At 46.6% G+C, this 13,370-nt stretch overlaps 1 protein-coding gene and 1 long non-coding RNA gene across 2 annotated transcripts in view; one reads left to right on the forward strand and one right to left on the reverse strand.

Moving 5' to 3' along the window:
• The window catches only part of GABRA4 (gamma-aminobutyric acid type A receptor subunit alpha4), a 65,990-nt gene extending 59,529 nt beyond the window's left edge, over positions 1-6,461 (reverse strand). The window contains exons 1-2 of the mRNA XM_079989759.1: positions 5,792-6,461; positions 5,454-5,572 (exon numbers count right to left, since the gene is read on the reverse strand). Of these exons, the coding sequence (XP_079845885.1) occupies positions 5,454-5,572; positions 5,792-5,874 (202 nt within the window). The 5' untranslated portion in view covers positions 5,875-6,461. The remainder of the gene's footprint in view (positions 1-5,453; positions 5,573-5,791) is intronic.
• On the forward strand, positions 6,073-12,673 carry LOC307223695. Its single transcript, XR_013842205.1, has 2 exons — positions 6,073-6,177; positions 11,573-12,673. It is a non-coding gene; the product is annotated as an uncharacterized lncRNA (long non-coding RNA).
• Positions 12,674-13,370: the final 697 nt, after the last annotated feature.

Raw genomic sequence — 13,370 nt, forward strand, 5'->3', positions numbered from 1 at the left:
GACGTGCCTAGGATTGCATTGTCAGTCACATGTACCTAAAATAAGTACATGCACCTGAAATAATTGCACATCCTACTCCTACCTAAATTTCCTTCCTCTGCCTCTGCTGTTCCGCTTGGGTCTCTTTCAAGGTTGTAAGCCCCTTGGAGTAGGGCCTACCAAGCCTACAGAGTACAGAGACAGTGTTATAACCCGGGCTTGCCATCAAACATACACCTTCACCTCTCAAGCAGACATACCTGTACAAGGCAAAGTGTTTCCAAACACATGCTTGTATCATTTACACACATTTCTCCTTAAGGTGTAAGCCTATAACTGTAATTGTTGAAGCAGCCCAAATATCTACTATCTGCCCCATGTTGGACCGGGGTGGGCAACCTTTTCTCCTTTTAAGGGTCACCATCTTTCCGGGGGGGGGGTGGCACTGTGGTCTAAACCATTGTGCCTCTTGGGCTTGCTGATCAGAAGGTTGGCAGTTCGAATCCCTGCGATGGGGTGAACTCCTGTTGCTCGGTCCCAGCTCCCACCAACCTAGATAGCAGTTTGAAAGCATGTCAGTGCGAGTAGATAAATTGGTACCACTGTGGTGGAAGGTAAATGGCGTTTCCGTGTGCTGCTCTGGTTTCGGTGTTCCATTGCGCCAGAAGAGGCTTAGTCATGCTGGCCACATGACCCGGAAAAACTGTCTGCGGACAAACACCGGTTCCCTCGGCCTGTCAAGCGAGATGAGCGCTGCAACCCCAGAGTCGTCTGCGACTGGACTTAATTGTCGGGGTCTTTTACCTTTACCTTTTTATCTTTCAGGGGCTGCAAGCCAGCTGTGGGTAGGGTCAAATCCAGCAGTGAGTAGGGTTAGGAACTGAAAATGGATCAAACCACCCCTTTCCCCCCCCCTGCCACCCACTTTTCTCTCTTTCTGCCAGCCCGCCTCCACCCCATGTCTAGCAGGTCAATGGTGAAGAACTGGTCACTCTTCCCACAGGTTTGAACAAATTGCTTGCAGGGGGGTTTTGACAGAGAACGCCCATGCACCATACTTTACAGAGAGCACTCCTCTATATGGAACCACCTTCCACTGCATAGGAGACAACTCCTAGGAGCTAAGGTCCCTTTGCCCACCACCCAATAAAAATTTTGAGGGTGGCGGGGCGGCCCCCAAAGTTAATGGACATTGCCATAAAATTGGTGTGCGTGCATCACTTCCTATGACTGATTATGTGGGGTGGGCCTTACCTGCCACTCCAATATTTTATTCAAGATGGCACCCCTGCTGCCCAGTGTGACCCAATTTAAGTATATATTTAAGTGAAGGCAGAACTTGTCCACCCGCAATTATCACTAGGAGAGTAGACAAGCAAGTAGACAAGTCACCTGGTCACAGTCTTCCCCACTCTTATTTCTAAAATGGACTCTATGCATATATATCAGCCCATGAAAATTATATGCGAATCTCTGTCCTTTATAATTATTTTTATGTTATGCCTTTACTCTTTTTCTTGATGTTGTTGGTGATGGCTGCCCTACTTTGAAATTAGGCAGACCGTCATGTATGCAATCTTTTTGTCACAGGAATCCCACCCCAACCTAGAGTCATCTCAGTGTGAATCCTGTGTAGTAATACTCTTATTTAGCTGAACCACTAATTCTCCAACCATCAAATGGCCCCTGAGGGTACCTCTCAATTATATGACTTTATGTGCCTCAGATAGATAATGTGACATATAATCATTTACGGGACCCTAAAATTGGCATTTATTCCAGAAAGATTAACAGCCTCTTTCTCAGCTGACTATGAAATCTGCACAAGATGTAAAATAGATGAGATCATGCATTTTAGCAGGCCAGCTATAGTTTGTGGGACACATCATTGTGGAGCCAGAAGCTGATACATCTGTTCATTCAACACTTCCATAGCTGATTCTCAGTCATGTAGGGACTCTAGCTGCTTATTAATGCAAATGTTTGCTTCACTTTAGAGACAAAAAAGTTATTATTTTGAGAGGGTGTGTGTGGGTGTGGGTGGGTGTGGGTGTGTGTAAAGGACCTCTGGGTGGTTAAGTCTAGTTGAATTTGACTTTGGGGTGCAGCGCTAATCCCTGCTTTCAGGCCAAGGGAGCTGGCGTTTGTCCTCAGACAGCTTTCCGGGTCATGTGGCCAGCATGACTAAACCGCTTCTGGCGCGACTGGACTTAACTCTGTGTGTACACCATTTTTAGCCTTCTAAACATTTTAAAGATACATGGCCGGGGGATGGACTAGCAGGAAGCAATTCATTTTAGTTCTTGGGTTGGTAGAACATCATATAATTCAAAGACCTTAAACTCTTTAAGCACCATGTATGCTATTTAATAAGCAAACATGCATGTTTGAAGCGATTAAATAGTTGGGATGAGAGAAAATATTCTAAACATTACCTGTAGTTGTCTGATTTTGTTCCACATACAGTGGTACCTCGGGTTAAATATTTAATTCGTTCTGGAGGTCCATTCTTAACCTGAAACTGTTCTTAACCTGAAGCACCACTTTAGCTAATGGGGCCTCCTGCTGCCGCTGCGCCGCCAGAGCACAATTTCTATTCTTATCCTGAAGCAAAGTTCTTAACCCGAGGTAATATTTCTGGGTTAGCGGAGTCTATAACCTGAAGCGTATGTAACCTGAAGCATATGTAACCCGAGGTACCACTGTTTAGGGAAAATAACTGTTTTAGGGTTGCGGTCTTAAACTCATTTACTTGACAGCAACCCCCACTGATTATAGTGAGACTTAGTTTTGAACAACATGCATAAGTTCATACTGTGCCTAAGCAGTTGGGTCCAGAATAATTTTTGATTCCTCCCCATCCCTTTGAATTGTAATAATGGGACGCAGGTGGCGCTGTGGGTTAAAGCCTCAGCGCCTAGGGCTTGCCGATCGAAAGGTCGGCGGTTCGAATCCCTGCGGCGGGGTGCGCTCCCGCTGCTCGGTCCCAGCGCCTGCCAACCTAGCAGTTTGAAAGCACCTCCGGGTGCAAGTAGATAAATAGGGACCGCTTACCAGCGGGAAGGTAAACGGCGTTTCCGTGTGCGGCTCTGGCTCGCCAGAGCAGCGATGTCACGCTGGCCATGTGACCCGGAAGTGTCTCCAGACAGCGCTGGCCCCTGGCCTCTTAAGTGAGATGGGCGCACAACCCCAGAGTCTGTCAAGACTGGCCCGTACGGGCAGGGGTACCTTTACCTTTACCTTTATGCCATCAAGACTGGCCCTACCATTGGATAGTGTAGGGCAGCTTCCTCAGGTATCCAATCATGAGAGCCAGGGAGTGGCAGGAAGGTGCTGGGGGGCAGAGATGTGTTTGCTCCCTGGCCTGGCCTGCACTCCCTAAGCTAATCTGTTGCTCTCTATGGAAGCATAATGCCCCATCGCCAGTGTTGGAAATAAGATCCAGCTACCAGTCTGGTCATCTTATTAATCTTATTCAGGCAGCAAAATATCTCAGACTAGTCCTGCATGCCATATCACAAACCACTTTCATAATCTCCATCATTTTCAAAAGGACTTTGCCATGTGACATGGAGTGCTGCTGTTCAAGAACCACAAATCCAAAAGCTCTCTTTATGTCTAACTTGGGCCACGGTTCTCTGGAGCTGAGCCAGAAAAAAATTGGCTGCCTTTAATCTTCTTGATAAAGTTTTCTCTTGTAACTCAAAAGCTTCCAGAACCTCACGCCAACCAAAGTGGATCAAGTAAAAGCTATCATCTCACAAAAACACATGCAAAACATCTATATGATTTGTGATCAGACAATATCTGTGCATGCACACTGGAGAGAAATGTATAAAAGAGACTAGAAATCCATCGTTGTGTCACAGCTTGAGTGTGATGTTTTCATAAGGTTAACTTCATCTATGCTTCGTGTTCTTCAACAGACCTCAGAGCAGCTCAACTCTACTGAAAAGATGTCTAAAATAAGCAGGAACTGATAGTGCCAAGTTGCTTCCCATTATGACTGCACTGGGTAACAGCATATCTGGAAATTACCGGCATAGATGCCAGCGTAGGTGTATCACATGTCTAAACTAAGCACTTAAAGAAAGAAGCACAATGTTTTCACAGAACAAGCCTCAGCAAAGTCTTTGCTCAGTGCTGGTTGCATAGTAGCCTCCGAAATAACTCCATCGCTCATCCTACATTTTGACACATGCCCGTTTCCAGCAACAAGGAAGAGCTGTAGCCAGCCCTCAACACTTTGTCATGGAAGCAAAGGGGAGGCGGAGTGTTGCTTGATCCTGTGGGACTTTTTGCACCTCCTGGGTCACAAATCCAACCCACAAATCTGGCCATGGGTTGACTCAAAGTTCAGCCACCCAACCTGCTAAATCAGAAAAATGAACAAGTATAATTAACGCGGTGGCGAGGGCAGCAATTAAGCAAAGCCAGGATGAGCGGCTGCTACAAAAATCTGGAGGTCCCCATGTATTGGACTAGAGCTGAAAAATTTGAGGGGGCATAAATGCGAGCTAAAGAAGGGGGCGTTCCACTTTCTGCTGCTACCGCCTGCAAAGGATGGGGCTTTCGATGTGAACGTTGTTGCCAAGACCATCAGATGCAGGTGCAAGATTTCTTTTAAAAACCCAAAAAACCCTCCCATAGCCTCACTGCTGGAGTGTGCGGGTGTGTTTTTAATCAGAAGCAGCAGCTGCATTTGCTCTCCTTTGACAGAATGCCAAGCGATTGCTGCCCCCAAAGTGGCAGGATCCAGGCAACCAACTCTCAACTTCTCTCCTACCACCATGTACACAATCTGCAGATGAGGTTGGGCAGGGGGTGGGGAGGAATGGGGGCCCAGCTGCTAAATCCCTGTTTTCTCTGCTTAATGTGGCGGAATCAGAGAGGGGCAGGGGAGAGGAGGTAGCCGAAACTGGCAGGGAGGAAGGTTCCCCGACGCTGCCTTGCCACTGCTGGATCGCCAAGGATGTGAACTCGGAGGAGGAGACCAAACTTCCTCCCTACTCATGTTAAGCATGTAGCGGAATTTTGATTGACAAGCTGCCGCCTGGAATCCAAAACAGGACCCAGGAAACTGGTCTGAGCAGCTGTGCTAGAACCAGTGGGTGGCTGTGGCGTTTCTAAGCATCGAAGGAGCAGCTTTGGGTGCCACAATCTGGAATGTGGTTCTCTCTTTTTTCTTTTTTTTTGTAGGAGGGGGGATGTAAAGAATCAGAAGGCTCTCCCTCCCTTTTCTCCCCCCCTCCCTTCCCCATCCAAGTGATCAGATATAGCAGAGCTGGAGGAGGGAAATGGGTTCAACACGGTTTGTGGAAGGCACACAACAAGAGAAAATCAACCATCATCATTACTTTGTTTTTGTTTTGGTTTGGAAAGGCACAGAAGCATACCTAGGCGAATTTCCCCCACAGACAAGACACACAGGCAGACTCAGCACAGACAGCAGGGACCGTACACAGTAACCATACCCCCAAATCCAGGACGCAGCCTGTTGTCATAACCATCCAGGAGTCGGTCCAGGATGCGCGTGAAATTCTCCGGCCATAATTTCTCCTCCTTTTTGAGCTGTCCCGGGAGCACGGTGAGGCTACAAGGGAGTGGGGGTGGAAGCACAAAAGCATTTTAGTGGGAAAGAGGCAAGAAGAAAGGAGAGGCGGGGAGAAGGAGAGAGGTGGCAGCTTTGATTTAGCCCTCGCCAACTCACCTTCTTCCTCTCTCTCTCCCCTTCCCAAATCCGGGGCATCAAGTAAGGGGTGCCAGGGAATTGGGCGGAGGGGTGGGATGGGGATGCTGCCCTGCTACTCACCAAGTCGTCAGGCACAGGAAGTGTAGGAAGGTGACAGACAGACCCCAAGGCATCGCGATCGCTGGCTCCTTGGCAGAAACCATCTTTGCTTGCCATACTTTAAGCCTGGTAGCACGTTCCCCCGTCACTAAACGCCTTGTCCAGAGATCACACAGCCGCGAAAAGGAGGAGAGGCGGAGTGGGGGGTGGAGAGAGAGAGAGAGACGGAGAAGAAGAGGAGCGGGGTGGAGTGGAGTGGAGAGGAGGAGAGGGAGGGAAGCGAACCCACCACCACCGCCACCGGCGCACCCGCTCTTCCCAGCCACACGCTCGATGTGCCTGCTGCTTGCCTTGGAGAGCCAGCGAGGGAGCCTGGCAGACGCCAATCGACCAAAGCAGAGGAGGAGGTGAGGGGGCGAGCCTGGGCTGGGCTGGGGCCCCGATCCCCTGAGCCAAACCCCCGCCGCCCCGATCCTACATCGCGTCGGTTTCTCCCGTTGCCAAACGCGTGGCGCGCTCAGACGCAGGACGCGCGCGCAAGTTGCCTCCGCTCCCAAGTCCCTTTCCCTCCACTCCAGGGGGCAACAGGCTTCCAAACCCCACCTCTTCTTCTCCTTCTCCTTCTTTCTCCTGGCTGACTCCGCCCCGCTACTCCGCCCCAGGAGGATTTTTATTTTTTTATTTTATTTTGCAACATGGTTTCAGGGCCTCTCTTGTGGGTGTATGTTGTCCTTTCTCTCTCTAGCGAGCCTTGGGGCGGCAGCGAGTCCTCCGTCAAGAGGCCCGCCCAGAACCTCGGGGCTCATATTCTCTGGAAATCTTAAGCGATGGCAATGACATATTATTGATCCCGCACCTCTGAGCGTGTGCAGAGCGCCTTTTCTTCCAAGTGCTACGCCCTCCCACTTGGGAACATAAGGAGATGGTTTAGAGCGAGGAGACTATTCGTTCTTCTGCCTCAGTATTGTCAAGTGGAGACAATGAGTCTCTCTCAACCCTGACTGGAAATGTCTGGGATTGAACCCGGAACCTTTCGCATTGTGCTCTGCCTCTGAGCTACGCCACCATCAAGTCCGAAGGACTCCCTTTGCAAACCGGTTTAATTAAAGCTCCTCTTCTTCGCAACTGAAGACTTTCCAGAGATCCCATTTAGGCTTAAACATGAGTCTCCTTATTACGTCTGTTCCCGTGGCCAAGTCATATGTCCTGAAACATAAGAAACACTCAGAAAAGAGACTCAGAAAAGAGTGGCTTTCAGCATATGCTTAGCATCTTCCCTTCACAAGCCATGGATACGAAATGACCAACTTTTATACACATGGGATCAGTAGGAAAGACTTCCAAGCCCCACGCTTTAGACAGGCTTCAGACTCCTTAGAAAACGCAACCTGATCAGCAACAGCCACTACTAATCTTTCCTTCCTTAATGTGGATTAAAAACTGCTAGTAGTATCCCTCAAGAGCAATTTTTTTTCCTATGGGAGAGAAGAGAGCACACACATAGCAATTGGCAAGAAAAGTCATTTTGCAAATTCCAGCAAGGACCCTCATTCACACACAGAGAGACACACAAACACACCCCTATCAACTGCCTGTGCAGACGCCTCTTTTTGCCTCCCCTCCCCTCCATCACAATGGCCCTCAGGGACCTTCACCCCCCTCTTCCTGTCATTATCCAGCCTCATTGCCTACGGGCAACGCTACCACTTTCACTTCTGCTTCGAAACCCCACATCCCAGAATGACGCAGACTTGCTGTCACAGTTTCTCTCTAGCTATTCTGCTGTGCATGCCTCTGTCTATCTCCCATTCCTTCCCAGATGTCCTGGCCGTGATCATGGTGATGAAGTCTTCGTTTGTCTTGATTGTCTTTTGGAGGGAGAGAGAGAGGGAGAGGGGGAGAGGGAGAGGGAGGCACACACAAAAAAAGACAATGAAACCAGGGGAGAATAAAGAGCTGGGTTGAACACATGTGCGCTCCTTTGATAGGAGAGGCTGGGTGACAAGGCGATTTCTTCCTACAGAGATCCTGGCATAAAATTAAAGAGGAGGGGGCTAGAGAAAGATGAGCCCTCCCAGTGCACTGCGATGCTAAAAACAGTGCTCTCCCTACCAAATGCATATAATCTGGCTAATTATCCCTGGCCACTCAACAGAGAGATGTCAGCTTCAGAGAGGGTGGTAGTCAGATAAGTGCCTTTAGAACAGCACGATCAAGTCCAGGTTTTGGTGACCCAAATAATTTCCATCACACCAGCACCAAGGGATTAGGTGACTCTTCCCCAGATCCATTTTAGAAAGATTTCAGAGCTTGCTGGATTTCTTCTGGAAAATGGGCTTCATGCAAACAGTTTGAGCCAGCCAGACCCACAGCAGGAAATCTTGGATCCAAAGGCCGTCCTGTTTTTGAATGTTATTTAAATACAGGTGTGGAGGTTGAACTTGAATAGTACAATCCTGTGCATGTCTACTCAGAGGTAAGCTCCACCGAGCCGACTAAGGCTAACCTTCCAGGTAGGTCTGTAAAGAACTACAGCTTAAATGATTCATTTATCCCTGCATCACCAACCAGCACACGAGCGTCTCATTACTTTTTTCTTTTCTTTTTTGCCTTTGAAACAGAATCTGATTATCTTCAATACTGTTGTACCCTTGAATTCTTCCAGATTGCACTTCAGATCTTGTTCCTCTAAAGGTGCCCTCCTGAGTCCTTTGGATAAAGACTCTGTGATGCTGTACTTAAAATTTACTTCACTTTATTGTTCATTCAGAGGGCTTCCATCTAGATAAGCAACTCTTTAAAACAAAGGCCTGCTTGAGTTTGAGAAGACTGCGGGTTTATTTGCTCTGGCTGCATTTCTTTCTTTCTTCTTCTTCTTCTTCTTCTTCTTCTTCTTCTTCTTCTTCTTCTTCGGAAATTCAGCTAGGTCCCATCTAGATTTGGTCTCTTTGCATACAGTATTCTGCGTGAATTCTATTACTGCTATATGGAAGTGTATCAGTATTATTCAAAACAGGAAAATGAGATTTACAGTCTTATAGTCCTGGATGCACATTAGTTTGGGGATCAGCAACTGGAGGACCTATGGCCTCCCTGTTCCTGCTCCAATGAAGAGCGGTGTGGAGAGAGCAGTGACTGGCAACAGAAATGGTTAGCAGTTCACTCTGGGGCCTCTGCTGCACATCAAAATGTTATGGTAAATCTTGGAAAAGTTCAGAAAATGGGCAACTAAAATGACCAAAGGGCTGGAAAAACTTCCCTGTGTGGAAAAGTCTGAAGCTACAATATTTGGGGCTTATTAGTTTAGGGAAGGGAACGAATAATAGTGTATAAATTTACGCATGGATGGTATGGAGAAGTTGATAAGGAGGGGGGTTTTTTGCTTCTCTCGTAATACCAGAAGGTGGGACCATCCAGTGAAACTGAATGTTGTAAGTTTTAAGATAGGCAAAGGAAGCAACCTTTTATTGAGCAGTCATCCTGCTATGCTTGCATCAAGGGTAACAGCCATGACTGTTAAATCAATCATTCATTCTGATTTGTCTGCAGGGAGGTTAGACAATGTTGCCTCAAGCAAATGTTATCATCTCATGCTCCCCAGTGCGTTTTGCCATCACTTTCCTTATTGCGAAAAAAATGGCGGGTGGGTTTAGTTACGCAAGAGTTCCAAATCAACTTTCTTGTGCAACCTGCCAGTATGTGATTGAATAGGGAAAGAGTGGCAGTCTGGAAACGCTGTGAGTTATTTGGTCATTTGTTTGGATGAGCTGGGAGAGAGGCCTTCTCAACAAACCGCAATCCTTCTCTCATCACAAAAGCAAAGTGAGTGCTCTGCTCTGCTGCGGTCCAGATGACTTGGTTCTGTCAGATATTGACACCTGCATACTGCACCTACAGCTAACAGGAAGGTTCCACCTGTTCAAAGAATGTCTAATTTTGACTTCTTCTTCTTGTACCATCCTTTCTGTACCCAAAACAATAAACCAGTGTGACTGTTTTCCAGTGATAGATATCATAGCCAAAGATTTCCCCATAAATACAAAAAATAAAAATAAAATGTCCACTGGAAATAAACTCAAATACAACCAAATGGCATATAAAAATGTTATACTGGATTCTGTCATATAGAGAAAAATGCAACAGTAAATTCATCAAACACATGTGCACTTCACAAGGTGCAATAAAATAAAAAAACATTATTTTAGTTAATTAATTACACACATTAAAAAAAAAAACAGAGCAGCATACAACGGAAGAATGCAATATGCCACATGAAATTCAGAATAAAATAAAATCACATTGATCAATGTTGCATGTTGCTGGGGTCACATTTCAGAGAAAGGCCATGGAAACAGAAAACTTTGAAGGAAGTTTAACACAGCTGGTGCTTATCTAAGGTCAGTAGGAAGGGATTTCCATAAGGCAAGCACTGCAACAGTGAATGTCTTGCTCCTAATGCCTTTGAAATGCACAAAGTCACCCATAGACTGTATAATGGGAGGAAGCAGTCAACTCTCCTTAAAGTGGCACTAGATTAATTCAGCACTAAATATTGTATGGAGGTGTCCTGACTGATGATGTTAGAAGAACTTGCTACTGGCCTTGTGGTTGCTATGCCTGAAGAAGACTGTGAGAAGTTATGATAGCCATCTGCAAATATCTGAAGGGCTGTCATATGGAAGAGGGAACAAGATTGTTTTCTCCTGCTCTGGAGGCTAGAAGACAAACCGATGGCTTCAAATTACAAGAAAGGAGATTCTGACCAAACATCAGGAGGAACTTTCTGACAGTAAGAGCTGTTCAGCATTGGAATGGACTCCCTCAGGAGACTGTGGGCTCTCCTTCACTTGAGGTTTTTAAGCAGAGGTTGGATGGTCATCAGTTATGGATGCTTTAGTTGAGATTCCTGCATTACAGGGGGTTGGACTAGATGAACCTTGGGGTACTTTCCAACTCTATGATTCTATGATTCTAAAAGCAGAGACATCACCTTGCCAACAAAGGTCCGTATAGTTAAAGCTATGGTTTTCCCAGTAGTGATGTATGGAAGTGAGAGCTGGACCAAAAAGAAGGCTGATCACCGAAGAATTGATGCTTTTGAATTATGGTGCGGAGGAGACTCTTGAGAGTCCCATGGACTGCAAGAAGATCAAACCTATCCATTCTTAAGGAAATCAGCCTTGAGTGCTCACTGGAAGGACAGATCCTGAAGCTGAGGATCCTGAAGCTGAGACTCCAAGACTTCGGCCACCTCATGAGAAGAGAAGACTCGCTGAAAAAGACCCTGATGTTGGGAAAGATTGAGGGCACAAGGAAAAGGGGACGTCAGAGGACGAGATGGTTGGACAGCGTTCTCGAAGCTACCAGCATGAGTTTAACCAAACTGCGGGAGGCAGTGGAAGACAAGAGTGCCTGGTGTGCTCTGGTCCATGGGGTCACGAAGAGTCGGACACGACTAAATGACTAAACAACAACAAAATGTTCACAGACTGACTTTTGAATGATCTGTTCTAGGACCTTCCCTGGTATCATTGTCAAGCACATCAGCTGGTAGTTACCCCGGGCTTCTTTCACCCCCTTTTTGAAGATAGGGACATTTGCCCAGTCTGCATGGACCTCCCCTGTTCCCCAAGAATCATCAAAGATTATAGACAGAGGCTCTGAGATTACATCCGCAAGCTCCTTTAGTACCAGGCCCTGGAGATTTTAATTCATTTAAAATAGCTAGGTGTTCCCTTACCACCTCTTTTCCTATCTTGGGCTGCAGTTCCTTCCTTACACTGTTTATTCTCTTATCACCAGGTTGGGCATCACTTTCCTTTTGAGTGAAGACCAAGGCAAAGTAGGTGATGAGCAGTTCCACTTTCTGTCTGTCACCCAATAGCAATTTTGCATCTTCTCCACACAGAGGACCTATCGCTTGCTTCTTCTTCCTCTTGCTTTGACCATAGCCGAAGAAACCTTTTAAAATTATTTTTAATCTCTCTTGCAAGCCTGAGCTCTTTCTGAGCTTTAGCCCACCTGACATTCACCCTGCAACTGTTGGCTACTCATGTATACTCCTCCTTTGTGATTTCCCCTTTCTTCCATTTCAGGTGACATACATCAGTTTGCTTTCAGGCTCATGCTTCCTCCAAAGGCCGTGTGCTCTCTGTTTGCTCCACCTTTCAGTGTCCAAGTCTCTCTAATTCTAAATCAATCATAGGGTTCATATTTTCTGTTCTTCAGCCACACCCATGTATTTTAATGTACTGAAAACATATTTGGCAAAACTATTTTGCTGATGATGGACAGGAGAGAGTAGAGGTGATTATGGCATCCTTAGAAGGTGCTGTCATCTATGCATATCTCTGCATGTTATCCTTTGCTTATAACTCCCACTCTTCCTAGTTTATATGTCTGCAGTGCACTCAGAATACATGCTGGGCTGAGGGTTGTGGTAAATGTGTGGGGTTAAAACCTTGTTTCAGATCATGACTGCACTGTGCACCTCATGATCCTGCTGACTGAATGAACATAGTGTTGTGAGTTTGGGGATTTAGGGAGAGACTGTATCCCTGAGTGCCTTCTAATTCCTGAATTCAACAAGACACATTTCTTGGCAATGCCCTCTAAATATGGATCATTAAGGTAAGAAAGGAAGTGGTTCCGTGTCAGAGGAAAAATGGGTGGCGGCCTTCCTTCAACTAGCTGCTAGTTAGAAGGACAAAAGCCAGGGTTGAATTGTGTGAGCTAGAGGCTAGAGGCAGGCTGGGCACCTGAGAGACAGAGACATGCCTGATTTCCACTGGGAGCCAAGGCTATGGGAAAAGCAAGACCTTCTTGGGGTGTTGATGCTGTGAGCCTCTCCACTGTAGGCTCAGGTTGTGTATATATGTAAATAAACCATATATCATAATGATACCACAGTCTCTGCTGTCCCTCATTCCGATGAAACTGAACCTTGGGTAAGACCCTGGAACCTCTGGAATCTTGCATTGCTCAGAGATTGGGGTGGCAGGCAACACTATCACACCACCCATGTATGGAAGTCCATCAGGACAAGGCTGAATGATAATGGCCTCCCCAAATTGTGAAGCATGGAGGGGAGAGAGGTTTGCTGAGTATACTTGAGGAGAGTGGTAGAATTCTACAATTTGAGAGTGAAACCGTCTCTGAACATTTTTCATTGGGGGTGGAGAAAGAGAGAGAACTCCTCTACTGCAAGCACTTCAGCTCAGTTCATACTGAATGGAACTGTATTTCTAGTTCATTCTGGCGGATGAAGGAAGTGATATGTACTAAGGGCTGGAAGGAAGAAGGGGGTTGGGCAGTGAAAGTGATGCCAGAACCAATCCTTCTAAATCACCCATCAGAGGTTGGTGGATTGATCCAACAGGTCAAGCCAACTGCTTCCTTCAACAATGTTAAATTAATATTAGATAGTATCAAAACTAGATTTGTGGATGCACCTGAAATTATACACTCGGTTTTGACGCAGAGAATTTGCCACCTTCCGGAATATTTGCCTGGGAACTGAAATGCCTCAACAGTTTAGGCAGAGCCTGAAAAAGAAATGAGCCTCAGAGGCCCGATTGGCCAACGAACCAGTTGTGCCATC

This window comes from Podarcis cretensis (assembly GCF_951804945.1).
Source record: "Podarcis cretensis genome assembly, chromosome: 9".
Taxonomy (NCBI): domain Eukaryota; kingdom Metazoa; phylum Chordata; class Lepidosauria; order Squamata; family Lacertidae; genus Podarcis; species Podarcis cretensis.